The sequence below is a fragment of the Adiantum capillus-veneris genome, chromosome 8, assembly GCF_014529385.1.
Source record: "Adiantum capillus-veneris isolate H3 chromosome 8, ASM1452938v2, whole genome shotgun sequence".
Classification (NCBI taxonomy): domain Eukaryota; kingdom Viridiplantae; phylum Streptophyta; class Polypodiopsida; order Polypodiales; family Pteridaceae; genus Adiantum; species Adiantum capillus-veneris.
Window position 1 is genome coordinate 96,183,126 of NC_140938.1, and position 21,244 is coordinate 96,204,369.

The following is a 21,244-nucleotide window of genomic DNA, read 5'->3' on the forward strand; positions in this document are numbered from 1 at the left end:
AGAGACCCCAGATTTATGAGTTGGTTTTGGAAGGCAATTGGGGAGAACATTGGCACGCAGTTGCAGTTCTCGTCATCGTTCCACTTGCAGACTGACGAGCAATTTGAGATTGCCAATTCAGGGGTTTTTGATTTATTGAAGTCTTGTATCTCGGATCAGAAGACTCAATGGGAAAAGAACTTACCTTTGGTGGAATTTGCCTACAATAACACGATAAACTCTTCGACGGGGAAGATGCCATGTGAGATTGTTGAAAGTGCTGCGAAGGTTCCATCGTTCCTGAGAACGAAAGATTAGAAATTTGAAGCGGATGAATATTCGCGAGATTTGGATACGGCTTTTGCCAAGGTTCGCGAGACTTTGCAGGAGTCTCAAGAACGACAGAAAAAGGCAGTGGATCGCCATCGTCGCGACTTAAAATTGAAGGAGGATGATTGGGTGCTCTTACGTTTTGAGAAGGCACGCCTAAGAAAGAAAAAGGGAAAGGAGAGGCTTTTTCCAAAGCTTAGTATGCGATACTACGGACCTTTCCAGATCAATGACAAGATAAATGATGTCTCCTTCCGATTGAAACTGCCAGATACTTGGAGGATTCATAATGCATTGCATGTGAGTCTCTTGAACCCTGTTAAGGGTGATGTGCCTGATGATGGGGAGCCTGATGAGCAACCCGAAGTGGAAGAAAACGAGGAAGTCCTTGTTCTTGAACAGATTTTGGCACATAACGATACGAAGAAAGGTAAAGTCCGAAGGCGGGTTCTTGGTTAAGTTCAAGAACTTTCCTGCATTTGATGCGAAGTGGATGGAGGAGGAGGACCTAGCAGATACTCCTCGGATTGTGAAACTTTACCTCGATGTTTTGGTTTAGCATAGTCTACTCCAAACGGAACCCAGAATTCAGCTTGGCCGGAGATCTGGTGCAAAGGGATGCACAAGAGGGGAGTCACTCCGCTCCCTTGTCAACAGATGCCTTGATTTTGATACTAAAGTCACTGATGTCTCTTTGAGCTTCAGGGATACTGAGAGCTGACAGTATTTTGCTGGATGACTTTATGAAATGGAATTCCTGATAATGATACTGATTTGTTCTTGACTTCTTGTGAGTGCCGGAACTGATAGACAAAATGACTGCAGCATTTTGGTCTGATTGATCTCGAATAGACATGGTTGTAATAGGGGTTAGTCAATCGGACAACGATGAGGTCCCGATTGGACCTAGATGTGATTGCTAGCTACATTGCCGATAAATCATGGTCTAAGATCCGAATGAATGTTGAATGTCATGTGATGTCCTGTGATGTGACTGTTGATTTTGTACATGTGCTAGATGTGTGTTCCTAGTACGTAGGTACTAACAGTCAGTGTCTGCTAAGACGGTTTATGGCTTTTGTCGGTTTTGCAGGCGTAATCGCGGTCGATTACAATGTTTTCAAGAGGGGGTATGTCACAAAGTGATGACGTGGCGGACAGTAGAAACCCTAATTTCTGCCAGAATCCCTAAAATTCTTGCAAACCCTAATTTTTGCCAGAAACCCTAATTTCCGGAAATCGCAGAGGCTTTTTATAATTTTTTTTTTTTTTTTGGAAAATGATGAGCGACGCAAACTTCGCTTTTTCTCTACTTAATGAGAAAGAGAGAGAATGCTTTTGCTTTCAAGTTTTGACTCTCTGTGAGAGAGAGAGAGCAATTGCTTTTGATTTGAAGCTTTTGGGGCTCTGCTTTTGGGCATCCCTTGTAACCTTTAAATTAGTGGTGAGGGCCTCACTTCTCAGAGCATTTGGACGCATAGTCTGAGAGTGAAACCCTTGCCACTCTCTTGTACTTTGATCTGATTAATATAAAAAGAAATACCGAAAGGGGCGCCAGTCTTTGGGGCCAATATCTCTAGGCACGGAACTCCGCCGGGCCAGTGCAAATCTATTGTGATCTATGAATTGTTTTGAAGTGGTTATTTGGTGCTGTCGCGATTGATTCTGGACTTGGAGTGTCCAAGAAAAAGCAGAAAGAGAAGCCGAAAGAAAGGCAAGACAAGAACGGTGCGGCCGACACATGCAAGAGTTCTTGCGACTCTTGTATCCCGTGTCGACACAGATACAAGAGATTCGGGAAAAGGAGACTCTCTCAGTCTCTTCTTCTCCCAAGCATGACACACAGGATTTACATGATTGTGTGAAGCATGATGATGATTTGATTGACAATGACTTGCATGATGTTTTGATTGACAATGATAAGCACAATGATTTGTATGATGATAAGCCTGATGATTTGAATGACAAGCATGATGATTTGGATGACAAAGATAAGCATGATGATTTGAATGATATTGCTAAGCATGATGATTTGCATGATCAAGATGTGATTTCTCACAAGTATGATGAGTTGCATGAAGAAGATGTGATTGTTCACAAGGATGATGTGTTAGTGGATGTTTTTTCTAGCGAAGCTAACCTCGTTGTAGATTCGATCCATCACGAAGAACCGATCTTGGCTTTTGAGTCGAGGTCCAAAGAACCCCCACAGGACGATTCGATCAAGTCACGAAGGATCGATCTTGACTCTCGAGCCTAGGTCCAAAGAACCCTCACAGGAAGTATTATGTGTTCGCATGATTGATACACACGTATTGTTCGAGTGTTTCATTCGTGATCGTTTCTTGTATTTTAGTCAACATCTTTATGTGATCCCTTTTATTAGGCATGACATATTGTATGTTGAGCACGTTTCTCTCATGGATGAGCACGAATGTATGCGGATTGTTCATGAAAAGCTGAAAAGTATATGTAAGGAAGTCACATTCTATGTCTCTTTCTTGGCATGACACAGTTCCGAAAGAGCACATGATAGTATGAGCATCAAGCATGGGCATTTCCGTTGTGAATTGCGTTGATTGCTCTAGATCATAAGAGAAAGATTCGATCTCATTGTTTGCATGTGTTTGATGAACGGGTTGTCACTCCGTCTCTATGTTCATCTACATTGCATACACAGTTGTTAGCAAAGACAATATTTTTTCCACTCACTTTACATGGAATAGGTATGTTCATGGTTTTGTGTTGGAGGTGGTTTCAGAAGCATGACTCTTGACGAAGTTGAAGCATCGAAGGAGCCACAGGAGACTTTGTGTCGCTTTCGGCGTGGCCCAAAGAAGCAAGCGTTGCAGACCTTTATGAAGTTCAAGTACCGCACGACCCACACATTAGAGTGGGCCGGCGAAGAATCCCTTCTAGGATTCCGGATGCTATTGGCGATCTCCCTCGACGCCATACAGTTCGGTACCAGTACCTCACTTTGAAAAGGAGGGGATGTCACGTGACACATCCAGCCCTATGTGTCCATGGACAAGCTACAACATGATCAGGGTTCAATCAGTCTAGTCAGTCTAGATTAGAAGTGATCAGGCACTTTTGTGAGTCTATTCGTAGACCGTGCATGCCCAGTCACTTAGTGTAGATGCATATCCTCTGGTTGCACACAACATGATCATCAGTATTCCCTTCAGAATCCATCAGATTCAGTCAGGGGAATTTTCCAGTGCATTTAGCTTATTTTTCCTATTTTTGGTATTTTTCACTTATTATTTTTAAGTGACTTCTCAACAAAAGTAGGTAGGGTAATTTTGCCAAGTTAATATATAAGCAAACCCAAGTTAGCACTCAATGGCAAAAGAGGCAGCAGGAGCACATGCTCAACAGGCACCTTCTCAGCAAGAACCCATCAATCTAGCGTTTTTGGGCATCCTCAGCACCCTCGAAGATCCCTGGCGGTTTCAGTTGTAGATCGCCATCAGCAGATACCTAGCTCTAGCGTTTTGGGTTTCCCATCAAGCCTGGCGTTTTTGCATACCTTCAGCCCCTTCACAATTCCCTGGCGTTTTCAGCCATGATCGCTAGCAGCAGCAGACCCAGAACAGCCTAGCATTTTTGCTAGCGACAGAGGCAGCCGGTTTTCAGCCCTTATCGCATCAGTTGGTTCAGCGTTTTCAGCATGCATTAGAAGCAGCAGATTCAGCCCTAGTTGGTTGCAGAAGATAGCCATTTTCAGCCATCGAAAACGCAGCCAAAACAGTCATTTTCAGCCACCGAAACAGCCCCGAAATTCAGCAGATAGAAGACCACAGATTTCAGCCCTAAAGTCGTTGTCGTCACCACCGTCGTCGTCATCGACATAGCATCAGTCTCATGCATACCATTTGTACCAGATTGTGCAATCATAAGTAGACCACTCTCGTCGACGAGAGTGGGGCCTTCGGAGGAGGGTTTTTCAACGTCTCTGGTGTCGTATCTCTCTTCTCTCTCTATCTCTCAGTCTCATACACTTGCACGCACAGTGTCCATTCACTTTGTTTGTGATCATAGCATTAGAAGGCTCTACCTTCCATAAGAACAAAAGGAACCTTGAGCACAGTTCGGAGCACTCATCTTGAGCAAAGCGCAAACATTCATTCCGCTGCACCTAACAATCATGGTAGGACACACATTGGCACGGTTGTATGCATCCATCCTTGAGCATAGGCTTAGCAGTTGGGCAGAGACTATGGGCATACGTGCACCTGGACAGGCTGGTTTCAGAGGGGTTTCTCCACATTGGATCATGTCTTTACACTCAAAGCTATCATTGAGGAGGGTCAGGCATATGGTAGACGGATATATTGCAGCTTTGTGGACTTCCGCAAAGCTTTTGACACAGTACCGAGGGCCAGATTGATGCGCCGACTTATGGAATTGGGGATACCCACAGAGCTGATATGGGGGATTATGGCATTGTACAGTTCAATGATGGGTCATGTACGCACCCTAGAGGGGATATCTGACATAGTTCACTCCACTATCGAAGTGAAACAAGGATGCCCATTGTCCTCTACTTTATTTGGTATGTATGTTGATGAGGTCTTTGATTATATTGACAGAGGAGGAGATAGAGTGCTCAGCTTGCAGGGACATGGATCCCTCTTTTATTGTATGCTGACGATATCGTGTTGATATCAGACTCACCAGAGGGTATGTAGAGACATTTGGACGCATTGCATAGTTTTGCAGGGGATAGTGGATTGTCTGTCAACCTTGGTAAAACCAAGGTCATGGTATTTAATACCACGCCACAGTGGGTCAGGAGATCAGCACCTACATTCACATATAGTCAGGACAGTATGGAGTACACTGATGCATACACATATCTTGGGGTGGTCTTTAGTGGACCGAGGTTCACACTGAAAGTGGCGGTAGACACTAGATTGACTTGTGCCTATGTAGCCCTAGGCGGTTTAGAGAGGATTTGTTTGTAGGTTCAGTTCCAGGAACCTCGAACAAAGCTCTGGCTCTTCGACAATTTGGTCACTTCAGTTATGCACTACGGGGTTCAGGTTTGGGGACCATCTGTTGACAATGCTGGATGGAGTAATATGGAGAGGCCCTTGGTATCTATGATTTTCTAGACTGATTAGAGCCAAGGCCTCAGTTCCACATGACATCATACGAGCGGAGCTGGCTGCCCCACCTATGGAGATTGAGGCACTTACCATATCAGTATCATTTGTACACAGCTTATGGGACACCACCAGGGACAGATATGCTAGGCTTGCTCTTGAGTCATCCAGACAGCTGGCATTACAGGGAGATACATCATGTTGGTATGCACAGATGAGCTCATGGTTTGAGAGGCATGGTTTCAGCATGGACAGGCTGCCCCCTTTCCAGTATTCTCTTGATGCACCGTCTTTGGCTCTTACACGGATGGAGGTTACTAGACTCATTTGGCAGGATCTTATCCAGCTTGATACTAGAAGACATGGATAGAGCCATCACGGGAGTTGGGTACGAAGAGGGCTTTCTATAGAGAGCATCTTCTCCAACTCACGACATACAGATTTGTCACACGGCCCAGCTCATGGACACACATCTATCTCATGGGTTACGATGTGCCATAGGAGATACGGGACGCTTTCACTGTTTATTTAGAGATGGTTTTGACTCGCTAGATAGAGTCATGAGATATCAGGATCAGAGATGTCTCGGATTATTTCTACTTGAGATACAGAGACATAGAGACTCTCTATTGAGAGGGCATAGACAGAGACAGTCCCAGAGACGCATCTCAGATTTCTTCAATCCGAGTACCATAGAGGCGAAGGGGTCATCACCACCATAGGGCTCGGTTCCCACCCATACACTCACCAGTGGTACTCTCATCGACCGAGCTATAGAGTTGGGGAGATCGAGACGACCATGACTGAGGAGGGGAGCCACGCAGCACAGATGGAGATTGCGGCAGAGGATCCATAGGATTCTAGCACGACACCCAGAGTGTCGATCAGGATAGACCTCATGCTACTGCTATATTGTATCATGGTGACACTTATTGTCACAAATGTGGGCACCACGTGCCAATAGAAAAGAACAAACTGAACAGACTTTTAGCACTTCAATAACAACTGTTCAATAACAACTGAACTGAGAGAGAGAGAGAGAGAGAGAGAGAGAGAGAGAGAGAGAGAGAGAGAGAGAGACGACACGCGACACGGAGTGGCGAAATTCCACCCCAGAGAGTATTGGCCCCAAACCTTGGCGCCCCTTTCGGTATTTCTTTATATTACTGCTGATTCGCAAAGTACAACAGCCGGGGAGCACCTCCTCTGCAATCTGCGCGCTGAAGAGTGCCAGAGAGGGCCCCCAAGGCTCATATTTAAAGGCCCAAAGCCTAAAAGCATCAAATATGAAAAGCTGACTCCAAAAAATCACTTTCCTAAAATTTCGGGATTTCCCTAAAAATCCGCCGCGAATTCCGGGACGTCCGTACAGGTGCCACATCATCATATTTTGATGTGCAAAGTCTTTTCAGTGTGTTCTGCTTTATTTTTAATGCCTATATGCCACTTGGGACCCCATCGGACGGGATCCCCATAAGTTGGTAGGACTTCTTCTTCTGTTGCTTGTTCTTCTTAGGGTTTCTAGAATTAGGGTTTGCAGGTTTTAGGGTTAGGGTTTCCAGAATTAGGGTTCAGCAGTTAGGGTTTTTGGCAGAAATTAGGGTTTGCAGGTTTTAGGGTTAGGGTTTCCAGAATTAGGGTTTCAGCAATTAGGGTTACCACGTCCTCACTCTGTGACACTTCTTCTACTGCTTCTTAGGGTTTAGGCCCCTCGGCCGGCATCTGTAAGTTGGCTCCATTCTTTAGGCTTTGACACGTCAGCAGTTTGTTACATCTCCCCTTCTTGAAAGAGAGTAATCGTCCGCGATTACAGCATATCTGCAAAACAACTCAAGTTAGCTCAAAAATTTCCGAGGGACATTCAATTTGCTCTTTTTATGAAGGAGTTAGCTTCTCCTTTCGGCTGTTTTGATCAAGGAGTTAGCTTCTCCTTTCCGCTCTTTTGATCAAGGAGTTAGCTTCTCCTTCGGCTGTTTTGATCAAGGAGTTAGCTTCTCCTTTCGTCCAGATTGGAACTCTTGATATTCCGGCGTAGTAAAATTAGCCATCACACCCAGACCGTACTGATCTTCCACGGGTGTCTTGATGCACTAAAATTACATACCCAGGCAATCTCATCCAATTAGGAATATTCAGTAATTGACACATCACAATGCAACACAAATGCTCACATATGCATGTTACAAGACACAACAAACAGCGCCGCTGAGCACTCCTCCGAGACAAACGGTCTGCGATATGAAGCTACTCAACGACTACCTTGTCACTCCCCCCGCAAATAACCTAAGAAGGTCCGGGCCATGAGCTCAGAGGACTGTACAACCAAACGCTCCCCAGACCGCAGTCTGCGTCGCTCGGAGGTTCAAGCATACAACGAAACGCTCCCCAGGCATCGGCCTGCGTCGTTCCGAGGTTCAAACAATATCAAGACAGTATTTCTCACTCCTCCACTCGGGAGTAAAAATCACCAATCATTGAAACCAGTATCAAACCAGAGTCAAACAATTCAAATCGGCACCAAAACAGGTTCAAAGCAGATATCATCCATTTCAAACAAATTCCAAACAGGATCACCCAACAAGATCAAACAGAACTTAAACTTAAAAAGCAATCTCGACATCAATCGAGCTTGAAAAGTCGACTGACTTTCCATCCTGAAACCTGCACCAAAAATTAGGGTTAGGTTTCTTCCATAAGGTCGTAGCCGAGCACAACATGGTCCATCAGCTCTTGGACAGACAATGTTTCTTTGGCGGCGATGGTAGTCCCAAGAGATAGCAATCACACTGAACCTCCAAGGTCATCTGCTCGTGAAGAGACATCTACTGAGAGATGTCGAGAAATTTCAATTTATAATCTGCTAGGGTTTCCATGGCAAGCATTTCAGGATACCCCACTCTGCCAGAAGTTGCACTCCGAAGGAAGATGTCACAAACCATATAACTTCGGGCAAAAAAATTTCTTGAAAGCTTGCCAAGTACTTGGAGTATGCTGCTTGGTAGCTGTAGACGTCAACATCTGCATGGCACTGCTTCTGAGAAAAAAAACAGTGACTTGAAACAAATCTGGATCCTTCTCTTGCAAGTGATCTTAATTGGCTTATGCCCTGTAAGACACTGCGGTGAAGACGGGAGCGCGCCCGATGCGCGATGAAGTAAGGGTGGGAGTGGCTAGTAAGTCTGGATTGGAGGGCGAAGATACCTCGAATCAAATTCCAATAGCTCTGTCTGCTCTTTTGTAGGACCGGTATGCTTTTAGAAAAGCACACGCCTGATGCTCTGATACCACTGTCACAAATGCGGGCACCACGTGCCAATAGAAAAGAACAGACTGAACAGACTTTTAGCACTTCAATAACAACTGTTCAATAACAACTGAACTGAGAGAGAGAGAGAGAGAGAGACGACACGCGACACGGAGTGGCGAAATTCCACTCCAGAGAGTATTGGCCCCAAACCTTGGCGCCCCTTTCGGTATTTCTTTATATTACTGCTGATTCGCAAAGTACAACAGCCGGGGAGCACCTCCTCTGCAATCTGCGCGCTGAAGAGTGCCAGAGAGGGCCCCCAAGGCTCATATTTAAAGGCCCAAAGCCTAAAAGCATCAAATATGAAAAGCTGACTCCAAAAAATCACTTTCCTAAAATTTCGGGATTTCCCTAAAAATCCGCCGCGAATTCCGGGACGTCCGTACAGGTGCCACATCATCATATTTTGATGTGCAAAGTCTTTTCAGTGTGTTCTGCTTTATTTTTAATGCCTATATGCCACTTGGGACCCCATCGGATGGGATTCCCATAAGTTGGTAGGACTTCTTCTTCTGTTGCTTGTTCTTCTTAGGGTTTCTAGAATTAGGGTTTGCAGGTTTTAGGGTTAGGGTTTCCAGAATTAGGGTTTCAGCAATTAGGGTTACCACGTCCTCACTCTGTGACACTTCTTCTACTGCTTCTTAGGGTTTAGGCCCCTCGGCCAGCATCTGTAAGTTGGCTCCATTCTGTAGGCTTTGACACGTCAGCAGTTTGTTACACTTATCCCCATTTTGTACCTTTGTGGCATTATACCATTGCTCAGCTTACTAGCCACCCATAGGAGTCGGTAGCATTCCTATCTCAGTTTCTAGTTTGTAGTTTTTCTTTGTTTGTACCAAGACTTGGTACTAGACTCACCATTGTAATCAATTTGGTCTCATAGGTCATTTTGGCCTTTTGTAGACGTTAATATATCATTTCATTTCATTTCATCTCTCTCTCTCTCTCTCTCTCTCTCTCTCTCTCTCTCTCTCTCTTCCCCCTTCACTCGCACGACCTTCACTCCCAATATCATTCTCTTCTCTCTCTAGTCTTTGCACATCTCTCGTGAAGTAAAAGGAACTCTCTCATTCAGTAAAGGAACCTTGAGTACACATTGAGCACTCATCCTAAGCATTCACCAAATCGCTTCGGAAATCACTCCGCTGCACATTACAAACATATTTATCGACCTGTTGACGCTCACCAAAAGCTCACACAAGTCAAAGAAAGTGAGTAGGGGGTGCTCTAATGCCAATCAATTGTTGGAGTTAGAGTTGCAAGAATGCACACAACACTTCGAAATGGAGAAGAGGCTCAAGGCACACAATGGAGAATTTATTATTAGGTGTGCAAATACAAGATAAGATAGCCCTAGAGTGATGGGCGTCGATATAAAGCTCAGAGGAAAAAACCCTTCCTAGTGAGAGAAAACAGTGCCCCGGCGGTCCTAAGTGTGTTCACACACATCACTACCATATACATGGCAACAACTTTATTCCATCTAGGTAATCTGTGACAAAGGAGTGGAGTGGCTCTGCTCTTGCACAACATTCGCCACACCAGACTCAACCCGCTGATTGGACGTGCACTTAAGAAATAGATGATGCTAAACCAAAAAGCCTCAAGGTGCAGCTCTAGTAACTGAGAAGAATTTGCAAGTCCTTCATCCACTTTACATCAAGAGGCAAATAGTTCTTGCTCTTGACCAAAAACATCGGTGGACCAACTTACCCTTCACTTTTTGTTCCTTGTACCCTAGGACCCGGTGGTTGCTGCTCTGATCCATGTCCACTGGAACATCACTATGAGTCTTCAGGACTCTGATTTATCGTTACCTGCTTCTTGAGATCCTTTACTTGAACACTCGCTCGTCCGTTGCATAAGTCAAGGAGCTTGAGTGCATGGAGAAACCATCCGTAGCATGTTCCATGAGTTGTTGAATGCTCTTGGACTTCTGTTTTAAACAGTATCCTTGGATCTCTTTGGGTAATCCACAACAAAACTCTTCCATTTGCTTTAGAAAAGAGATCTTTTGAAAAGAAGCAAGTAGCAAAAAGGTATCCCAAAAAAGTAGACTATAAGTAGCCAAAGTGTCATCTTCCTGGGGATACCTTAGAGTAGAGTTGGATATTCCAATTTAGAGTAGAGTTGGCCAATCTAAAATGATGATGTAGGGATACCTCAGAGTAGAGTTGGATATTCCAGTTTTCAAATAAGTTGCAGGTTGGACGAAGAGAGAAGGGGGTGGGGGGCAGAGGTGTTTAGGGATAGCTAAACTATTGTATGTTTTTTACTATTCAAATGCCTTTTATGATTTGCCTTTATATCAATCATGTTTGGCTCTGCTCGGTTTTATGATTGCTAGAAAAATTTTGCTCGGAGTTTGAAATTCCTCCCAGGATTCTCAGCTCCAGGATTGTGTGACATGGTTTGCACGGTACGGGCTGTGGTGTCATTTTGTTTCTCTCCCTCTTCTCTCCTCTCCCTCTTGAATAACAGTCTTGAGTTCAACTGTCCTGTTGGATAGATCTTTAAGGTCTCTTGGGATAGTTTCCTACGACGTTAAAATTCTCTTTTTCTTCTTCTTCTTTCGCTCTACAGGTGAAGTGTTGGATTCCATTCACAGTGACTTGTCACAGAAACTTTGTGCTAAAAAGCTACAGTGAAATCTAGACAACAACAATTGTTCCCATTTTGTGTTGTACCACCCTTTGGTGGCTCCATTGGCGAGTTTCAAGACGAGTTAAGTTTTTCCTCTTGTAGTCACGGACCTTGCCTTCCTGGTAGTATTAATGTTATTCCTTGCAATGAGGGGACATTGTGGGCATCAAGTTGAACCTTAACGAATTAACTGTTGAAATGGAAAATAGCAGGTCTAACCTACAAGCTATGACCACGTTACACCTTCAAAGACTTCCAAGGATCAAAAGTGCGTCTTTTCCCAATGTTTTTGAACAAAATTGATTAGTGAATGCTGTCACTATTTTTGTTAATTCAGGTCCTTTGTGATGTATGTTTTTTGTCATTTGGACCAGCAAGAGGGTTGGAATTCAATCAAACTCAAGAGGACACTATTTTTGATTTCTTGTAGAAGCATGCACATGAAAACACAATTTATTTTGTTTCTTTTGTGGCCTTAGGCAGATTCGTTGTTGTTTCTTTCAACATATTGGGAGTGGACAATGCTAATCAGCATTGTCGAGAACTCTATTGGCACATCCCACCTTTTGTTATGGATTGGAACTATCGCAAAAAAAGAATCTTATTAGAGCTTGGATTGTGGTCACCAGATATCATTTGCTTGCAGGTAATATTTTATGCATAGAAATTGTATTCGTGATGTGCATTTTCAGTTGGAAAAGGTGAGTAATATATGAGAAAATACAGGAAGTTGACCGCTTTGACGATTTGCAAACTGATTTGGTTCGGCAAGGCTATGAGGGAATTTTCAAGGCATGCCTAGCTAATGGTACATGTGAGTTTGGCTTTAGTTTTTTAATTCAAAGGGGCCTTATGTTTGGAGCAGCGTGCAGGGTCGCACTGGAGGGTCAAGTGATGGATGCGCAATTTTTTGGCGGACTAAGAAGTTAGTGAGTCGTTCAATATTTGTCTTTGGAATCTTTTGGTGTTAAGAGGTTCATGGATTGTGCATGTAAGTTCAGGTTTGTTCTTTTACAAGAAGAAAGCATCGAGTATCAAGAACTTAATTTGAGGCATAATGTTGCCCAGCTTTGCGTCTTACGGGTACAAAAGTGCATTTTTATCTGTTTACTTGCAACAAATATGAAGTAGTTTTGACTTTGTCAAATTCTAAACAGATTACATGTGATGAGCCAAAAAGAGGGAAAGGCAAGCGACCGAAGTAAGATCTCAATCTTTTTATAAAAAAAGTTACAAATGTATGATGTTTAAAAGTACGGTCAGATTTGTTCTGTGAAAAGGGCAGGAAGATTTAGCTTGACCAAATTGAGTACATTTCTCATCTCTTAGCATTTCTTTTTGTGGTTTAATAATTCAGGGGGATGGAAGACAATCTTGTGGTCGTTTGTAATATTCATGTCCTTTTTAATCCAAACCGTGGGGACATAAAGCTTGGTCAGGTAATGAAATGCTGGCACCCTTTTTGTTAAGCATATCTAAATGTTCTTGATTTGAAAAGACGTTCTAAAAACGTTTGTTACCTCTCATGTGAGCCTTTCTTAAAATTTTTTGTTTGCTTTGATATTGTGAACTAGCATCAATCAATGCAATCATGTGTTTGTTCACTCATCAAAACTCTGGATTGTGCCATGCCATAGGAGATTAATATCAGTGTTTTTAGTGCGAAATCTTATTTATTAAATCATACACAGGATGATCTCTTGATTATCTAAACTGCCAATGAACATATGTTGGACCATGGCCACCATCCGAGGACGTAATTAAACACTCGTAAGACCTTCCGTCCCCTACGGCTTGGCCTCACCCTCTTTGGCTGATCTCATACTAACCTAGTTTCACGGGCTCTCTACTAGCACTGTACTATGGTGTTGTTCCCCATGAATGGGCCTCACCCTCTCTGGCTGATCTCATACTAACCTAGTTTCACGGGCTCTCTAGTAGCCCTGTACTATGGTGTTGTTCCCCCATGAATGGGCCTCGTAAGACCTTCCATCCCCTACGGCTTGGCCTCACCCTCTCTGGCTGATCTCATACTAACCTAGTTTCACGGGCTCTCTACTAGCACTGTACTATGGTGTTGTTCCCCATGAATGGGCCTATGGTCTCCTTTTTTTAAAAATGGCCGCAGTAGGCTGCATTCACACTGACTTTTGGTGAACGTTGGACACCTATCCTGACATTGTCCCAGACTGGATGTCCTCTTATATGACGTGGACATAATATGTTTCCTCCCTTTAGGAAGATTGATGTCTCAGGAAAACTGAGCTGCCACATCATAATGATGTCTTGCTTCCAAAGACTGCCATCTTATGATAGGTTATTTTGCATCTCTCCAAATGACTAGTAAGTCTTTGCCCTGAGATTACTGCTGCAATCATGAAGCAAAGGATTTTAGAGTACAACTGGCTATTGAACGCCTTTGAAAAAGTTTTGATTCTCTTGAGGAATCAATATACTTCTCAAAAATTTTGAGAGACGCAGGGAGCATAGACAGGTACCTCATGCGTGGCAGGTGCCCAAGCAGAGGAGGTCTGGCAGCAAGGTCGTGGCCGTTGGTGCCAGGAATAGACACTCTAGTTTGGTGCCCCCTGGTGGTCGGGCTGCACTACGCCAACTGTAGTGGGTTCCCACAGGGAATTATTTTGACCCTCTCCAGCAGGATGAGCCGGCGGATACCCCCTCCATCTCAGCTTCGCCACTGAAAGCCCCTCCCCCTTCCCCTCTGCCTACCATTCCCACCACTCCACCTCTAGAGTCCACCTTCACCTCCTCCACCGCCCCATCCACCTCTCCCATCCCCCTCGCTAAACCCCCCCCCATCCACCTCTTCCATCCCCCTCTGCAGAGGAGGGCTCCAGCAAGGTCGTGGCTGTCGGCGCCAGGGATAGACACTCTAGTTTGGCACCCCTGGTGGTCGGCCTGCACTAGGCCAACAGTAGTGGGTTCCCACAGGGAATTCTTGCAAGACTGATGCTTAGTTGATACATCAATGCCTATATGAAGACCCAGGTATCTGTAAGTCTCGTCTCACGCCAGCTAGCTGCATCGATCCTATACTCCCCACTAACAGTCCTCGAATTCCACCAAATGACCAAAGGATTCATGCTAGTTGATGAGAGCACCACCGGCCAAGCGAAAGGTAGCGAAAGCTGCACGTAAATGTCAATATATGTGGACATTGTGAGTTATCAACAGGGTATTATCCGCATACTCCTGATCTAGTAAATCAGGCTGCCCTTGCGAGGGCATATGGAGACTGCACAGCTGAGGAGTTTGGCCTCTCAAATAAAGGGAGACGGCCTCAGCAAAGAGTAGGAATAAATACGGGCCAGCAGGAATTTCTTTGAGGCACAAAAGCGAGAGAGATGAAACTGTCGCCCAATATGATCTCTACTAGTCACAGTGTAGAAGCAGATCGATATAGAGGCAGAACTTGGAAAGCCCATCCTCTGCATAGTGCCCTCTAAGAAACCCCAATCCGTCTGATCACTTGCCTTCTCATTATACGGTTTTCCTGGCTGATTTTTGGCTTCTTATTTGCTCTCATGGTATATTTTTGCATCTGGAAATTTTTTATCTCAATCTTCAAGAAGAATAAATGGTTTAAACAAAAATATAGAGGCTTTGATAGTTCCAGGTGCGTCACCTTTTGGAGAAGGCTTATTCTTTATCACAAGCATGGGGGGGAATTCCGGTTGTGGTGGCTGGTGATTTCAACACTGTACCCCAGGTTTTGTGCAATTTTGCCCTAAGGCTCTATTTTTAAAAGTTCTTGGAATATAAACACCGGTTCAGAAGATTATACTAAAATAATAGCTGCTGTTGATGTAGTGCTTGGTCCAATTTTGAATATAGACTTGAGCACATTTTGTTTATGTTTGAAGCTAATGGTTCATCATCTTATTTTATGGGGATGTCTCTCCAACTTTGGCCTATTTGTCAACCAAGCTTACACAGTTACATGATAGGAATGAACTAGAGAAAGTTTTCCTTTATTGCTCTCATCTGTTGTCAAATTCAAGTATAACCGAGTGTGGTAATACAACCCTCTCGTGATCTCTCTCATGCTACTTCCTCAATTATGATGCTTTGCTTTCGCCTTTTAACCAATGGAGTGCAATCGACACTCCGTAGAAAGTAGGCTTGTCTGGGTTCTTTAGAGCAAGTGGCTCCAAGAAAACTGCACTCCCAACATATGATCTCTAGGCGGAGAGACTTATAAGATTATTGGTGCATGCACGCACCGGGAGAATAACTTTAGTAAAAATACTTGGTGTACTGAGAATGCAGCCAGAAAGAAGTAAGAAAGAACAGAAGCAAGGGGTGAAAGGGAGGGGGGCTTGGGGGGGAGGGCAGCATGAACAAAGAGGATGCATGAACAGCATCAAGTGCCCTTTGCATGTCTTTGTTTTTCACTCTCTTTTGATTCACTTGAAATGAGCAGTGAAAAGAAAAATTTTCACAAAACTTGTTGTTTCATGTGGAAAGCAATCGTTTACTAATAGAAAGCCTTCTTTAGACTGCCCCTTCAAAAGGCTGGCACCAAAAACTGTGGAGAGAAAAATGCTACGGCTAACTCTATCTGTGCTCTCCTGCTTTTTGTCAGGGCGCTATTGCCCTGTTTTGGCTTTTGTCAATGGACAGTAGTTCTGTTTTGTGTAGCCTTCTCTTTGTTCATGCAAGCCGTGAGAATTGATTTTCTAGTGGATTTTAGACCTACGTTGAATAGGTGCCTGAGGCAGAATGATTAAATTATAAAAAATGCAATTCAATGACATGATATGATCGTATACCAACATGCTCCTCTCTCTAGTCTGTAGTTATTCCAGCTCTCAAATACTTAAGAGCAGCCTTCCCTTTATAATTTTCACCTCAGGAATTGGATACAGCTTCTCATAATGTGCATGGTGGTTTGGCTGTATATCACTTACGTTTTTTAATTTGCAAAAATGTACTCGGTAAAGGTTTGACCTGTGCTCACATGAAGAGAAGCAATTTATCAGTAGAAAACATGAGCGCAACAGTTTTGCCGCAGTCGGGCAATGCGATGAGGCAATGGTCCTTTCTTTAAAGATCCTTGTATCTCCTTTTGTTGCTGAATGTGGTATTGTGCAGGGAGCTTTCTCAAAGGTTTCATTGTCTGTTAACTCTTTTGGTTTGCAGTTGATTGAATGCACTTTTGTGTTTACTGAAATATCCTTTGTGCTGTTGGCTGCAGAGCCCCCTGTATCAATACCTGTGCAATGGAATGGTGAGTATTCGATGTCGTATTAACCTAAGCAAAGGCTAGCATGATGTACTCATCTCTTTTGTGTTGTAAAGCTCAATTTAACAAACTATGATAGACGGGCCATCTCTGGGCAAGTAGACAGGTCACGGGGAGTGCGGCAAGTGAGGGTGGAGAGGTTAGGATGCATAAATTTTTCTGCTGTGGAAAATGATAGACATCAAATCTGCAGTCAGTTTCTGTTTTTGTGATTGCAGGTGGACATCGACGACTTCCCAGTGCCAAGTAGAAAATGAAGGACGGACAGTACTTACTGAGACATCCGTTGTTTCTTCAGATGACAGGTACGGGACAGTGTAAAACATAATGTACTCATATGACGATAGAGTTCAGTCTCCGGAGAACCAGCATTGAGATTGTCTGCATGGGAAAGCAGACTACTCGAAGATCCATGTGCGCCATCGTTTAAGTGGACCTCAGAAGAGTTGGAAACAGCAACAGGGATCGCTAGTGAAAGTTTTCTGAAGCACAATTTGGAACTACAAAGTGCTTACTCTAGTATAGAGGTAAAGTGGTGAAGTCATGCCAGTGTGTATAATTAAATTGTATAGAAAATAATCAACATATTTGTTTACAGGATACACATTTCTTTTGTTGATATTTATCTATTACAGGGGTCGCAGGAAACTCGAGACTCGAGCAATGAGCCCCTTGTTACCACTTATCATGGAAACTTTATGGGCACAGTTGACTATATTTGGTACTTTTCTATTTTTGTGTAGCCTAATGAATTTTGTTTTTGTTTTTTCTATGTGCTCAATTTAATTGTTAGATTAGAGTATCGGATGTCCAAGTAGAAGGGATGATACGAATGTTGCATCAGAGGGGTGACTTAGGGCATCATCGCTCGTAAAGATCATCCTAGAACAGTCACTCTTGTAACTTATTGCATCATTAGAATTTCGGGTTGAATGTCTAAAGCATCGTAATGTGGAATATATCTGCTAGGCCCTGGAACAGGTAGTCCTGATGTGTCACATAGGATAGGTAATTAGACATCAGGAAGGGGTTATCCGACCATCGGGAATTGATACAGGTGCGCATAACAACATTAAAATACTGAAATGAATTTGTCAATCACTTATTTAAAAGCCAGATTGAGAGATAGAAATGAAATCTTTATTTATTGTTGCAAAGGGCTATATATTAACTGAGCCAACTACAGGCTGGGGACCAGAAGACGGGCTAGACTCCCCCTTTAAAAGGTTTTACTGGGAAAAAAGTTTACCAGAACATAAAGAAGGTGGGACACAGTTTCCCACTCTTCAGTCCTATCTCTCCTGCTTGAATTCGGGCAAGTAGTTCTAGATGGTCGTTGGAGCCTTTGCTCTCACGGAGGTGACTGGAGGCTTCTCTGTGTCTTTGGGATGCGTTCTTGAAGACCTCTCTCTCCTTTGGTCAATATCTTCAGTACAGGATGTTCTTCTTGGTGTGGATGGTGCCAAGGTAGGATCTGTAGAAAGTACCAATTCGAGTTCATTTTTCAATTCGTGCTGAAGAGCTCGAGATCCTGTGTTTTTCCCAGTTGGGCTACGATTCAAATATTTTTATGTATGTTATGGGCTAGGGGAGACTGATGTTTTGCTCGATAAAGCATTTCCTCTCTTGAGCATTTGAAGATGTTGCAAATTTTGACAGGTTCACAGATGGTCTCATGCCTGTAAGAGTGCTGGAACTTTTGCCAGTACGTGTCCTACAAAGAATCAAGGGTCTTCCCTCAAAGGTATTTATACTGTGCATAATCTATCAAGTCTGTGAGATTTTCTGCTTAAGACTATGTTTAGGTTGACTGCATATCTGGAACCTGATTGTTCACATGCTTTTGCACTGTGCCCCACATGTGTACTCACTCAAGCGTGCAGTCGCACATGCACAGGCACATACTCTTACACATGCACCTCTCTCTCTCTCTCTCTCTCTCTCTCTCTCTCTCTCTCTCTCTCTCTCTGTGCACCCGTGCACGCTCGCTCGCGTGCGCGCGCGCACACACTCTTTTACTGATCTTTCATATTCATTTTTGGACAGAAATGGGGCAGCGACCACTTGGCGTTAGCTTGTGAGTTTGCCTTTAAACAATAGAAGGCAGAAGCACTAGATAAAAAACTCTTTTTATATGGATTGTTTCTGAATAATAACATTGCCCTCTCTCATTGCTTGTTTCATGTGTGATAGCCTTTTAATGGTCAGGTTTTTAAGTTCTCATTCAATGTGTGACATGCATTAGGACAGGGCAGTGACATCCATTCACCAATTGTTGGCATCTAATGGGAATCTTTTCCTGGGTGACCTTGACGTCGTTAGTATAGAGATAAATGCTTTGATAAACTATCGATAATTTTTTGTTAAAAAATGCTGTTACAATGGTCATAATCATGATTGGATATGTTATGCTGATAATGAGCTTTTGCCTTAACTTTGTACTATCATATGGATAGGTTTGAATATCTGGCCTCACCCAATCTTAGCTTTTTCAATACGGCTCCTCCACTCTATGTGCAAGAGGATGGAACAATTGCTCACCCAAGTTGAAATGTGTTCTTGAGAGTAGAGGTGTTACAGCGAAAAGTAGACATGAATACCTGAGACTAGTTTTGGAGAATGAGGTAATTTGCTATTTTTGGATAATGGGTATGGCATCCTCAATGGTCTTATTGGACAGGGTTTAAAGGTTAAATATTTAACAATCATAGATACGTTCGATGATACTTGATTATCGACTACGATTTTCTTGTCATGGGGGCGGTTCGGAATCAAATCTATAGTATCTGATCACCCTAATAAATACTAGTCCTCCATGCCCAACGGATAGAATGACTTGCAAATAATTCAAATAGCATTATAAAGTCCATCTAGGATACCCTCTCTAGTTGATACAATTTATTAGAGTTGAATTCTTTTGATACTCTCCAACGAGAGCTTGTTGGAGAGTTGGGAAACCCACGAGGGATCTCATGCACATTAATAGGATGTTGATTGGCAAACCAAGAGCACTTGCATGCTCTCGTAGTACATGTGGAGGCTCCAAGGAGACTCTTCCTTGGATTAGTTGGAACAATGATGAGTGTATGAGCTTGTCTATAGGTGAAAGCTGACTTGGAAATGTTTACACACGCACTCATATCTTCTTTGTTTCGGTTGACCTGTATGGTGAAAGAACAATTTAGCTTTCATGGTGCAAGATATTAGATGGATGCTCACCAACTTGTTCGCATTAGCCCTATACCTTTTTAATGTCACGTTTCTTTCGGAGCCCCCCTTTTTTTGGTGGTTTGAGAAGACCACCGTGTGTGATGCGATTGATATGGCATAATCTTGGTCATAAGAAACTATTGATAAGAGTATTTAACCTAGACGCAAGGAAGTCTGACCTCACAAATTTGTACACATGTCCAAGAGCATCATATATGAGGGTGTCTACCTACTTTGGAGTAGTAACATGATGGGTCCCCACATTTAAGTTTTAAGGCTGTGCAATCCATCCATTACCACAAATTATGGATGGTTAAGCGTTGTCCAAGCTTCATGCTCCCATTTTTTAACATGTGCAATGTGCGGTTGAGGGCCAGTGAATCACATAGCTACATGAATATGCAAGTGGCTTTTGTGTGCATGAGGGAATTTTACTGTTTCATTTTAGCCACAAGCCCTACATTGGTTTCCCATTGCATTTGGCTTTGGTGCTTGCACATCCATCCTTGGTTGAAAACTATGTACACTCTACACTGAACCACATAGAAAAGCAAGTATCTGGTATGTGGAGTGAATTGTTATGAATGCCAAGATCTCCCACTAGATAAGCTAACCATACAGATTCCTTTCTAGCACTATCACAATCAATGACTAATAGATAGGATAACCCTAGTTGAAAACGCTTAGATTCACAAGAGACTCTTGTAGATCTTATCACTACCTGTTATCTGGAATCCGTGCACTATGTTGGGGTCAGCCCAGCTCGAGCAAACACATATCGTAAGTGCCTATAAAGGCTTAAGAAAAATCTAATGAAAACTCCTTTTCTTTTGTGTGCAATCATGAAATCTAATCTTATCCCCTCTTTCTTCTATGCGCACACTTCCCTCCCCACGGCCATGTCCCTGAGGGAAGCCGTTAGCTTTTGATGCGTGCTTTACAAGTGGTATAAGAGCATTCAATTCGTAGTGGTAGGAATGGCAAGCAGTTATTAGAAATGTAACTCCACGTTGGTGGAGAAGCAGCTAACCTTGGTCACACCAACGCAAGAGGTTTCAAGGCCTCCATCATCATCAAGGAGCTTCATGTTGTGGTGTTGCTTCTATTCGACCCGTGCAAGCCATCGCTTCCTCTGTGGCATCGTCTCATTCCTCTTCTTGTGAAGAGGCTCAAGCCCTCTCTCTTTTGTTACCATAGAGGTTCAATATCAATAGAGTGTAAGCCTTGCTCACCTCAACAACCCTTAGATTTTGCATCAATAATCTATATATGCAAGCCCTACACGTGCTTGCCACTGTTAAAGCTTGTGTTGCGTCCCTCTGCTACACCGCCATAGCCACCATCTCTTCAATCACTGCCCATAGACACCTACAATTTGCACTCTCTCCATTTTCT

General features: G+C 43.4%; 1 protein-coding gene across 3 annotated transcripts in view; it reads left to right on the plus strand.

Annotated features, from left to right (window-relative positions):
- LOC147452598 (carbon catabolite repressor protein 4 homolog 5-like) overlaps window positions 1-19,100 on the plus strand; it is a 57,495-nt gene extending 38,395 nt beyond the window's left edge. Inside the window, exons 4-17 of one of the 3 annotated variants that reach the window (XM_086518232.1) lie at window positions 11,853-12,019; window positions 12,100-12,165; window positions 12,246-12,298; window positions 12,375-12,456; window positions 12,531-12,574; window positions 12,731-12,812; window positions 15,005-15,103; window positions 16,592-16,624; window positions 16,696-16,778; window positions 16,858-16,944; window positions 17,037-17,166; window positions 17,275-17,360; window positions 18,299-18,383; window positions 18,686-19,100. In XM_086518232.1, the coding sequence (XP_086374358.1) occupies window positions 11,853-12,019; window positions 12,100-12,165; window positions 12,246-12,298; window positions 12,375-12,456; window positions 12,531-12,574; window positions 12,731-12,812; window positions 15,005-15,103; window positions 16,592-16,624; window positions 16,696-16,778; window positions 16,858-16,944; window positions 17,037-17,166; window positions 17,275-17,360; window positions 18,299-18,383; window positions 18,686-18,739 (1,151 nt within the window). In that variant the 3' untranslated portion in view covers window positions 18,740-19,100. The remainder of the gene's footprint in view (window positions 1-11,852; window positions 12,020-12,099; window positions 12,166-12,245; window positions 12,299-12,374; window positions 12,457-12,530; window positions 12,575-12,730; window positions 12,813-15,004; window positions 15,104-16,591; window positions 16,625-16,695; window positions 16,779-16,857; window positions 16,945-17,036; window positions 17,167-17,274; window positions 17,361-18,298; window positions 18,384-18,685) is intronic. The other 2 variants (XM_086518234.1, XM_086518233.1) reach the window with 2 other exon arrangements.
- The last annotated feature ends 2,144 nt before the right edge of the window (window positions 19,101-21,244 follow it).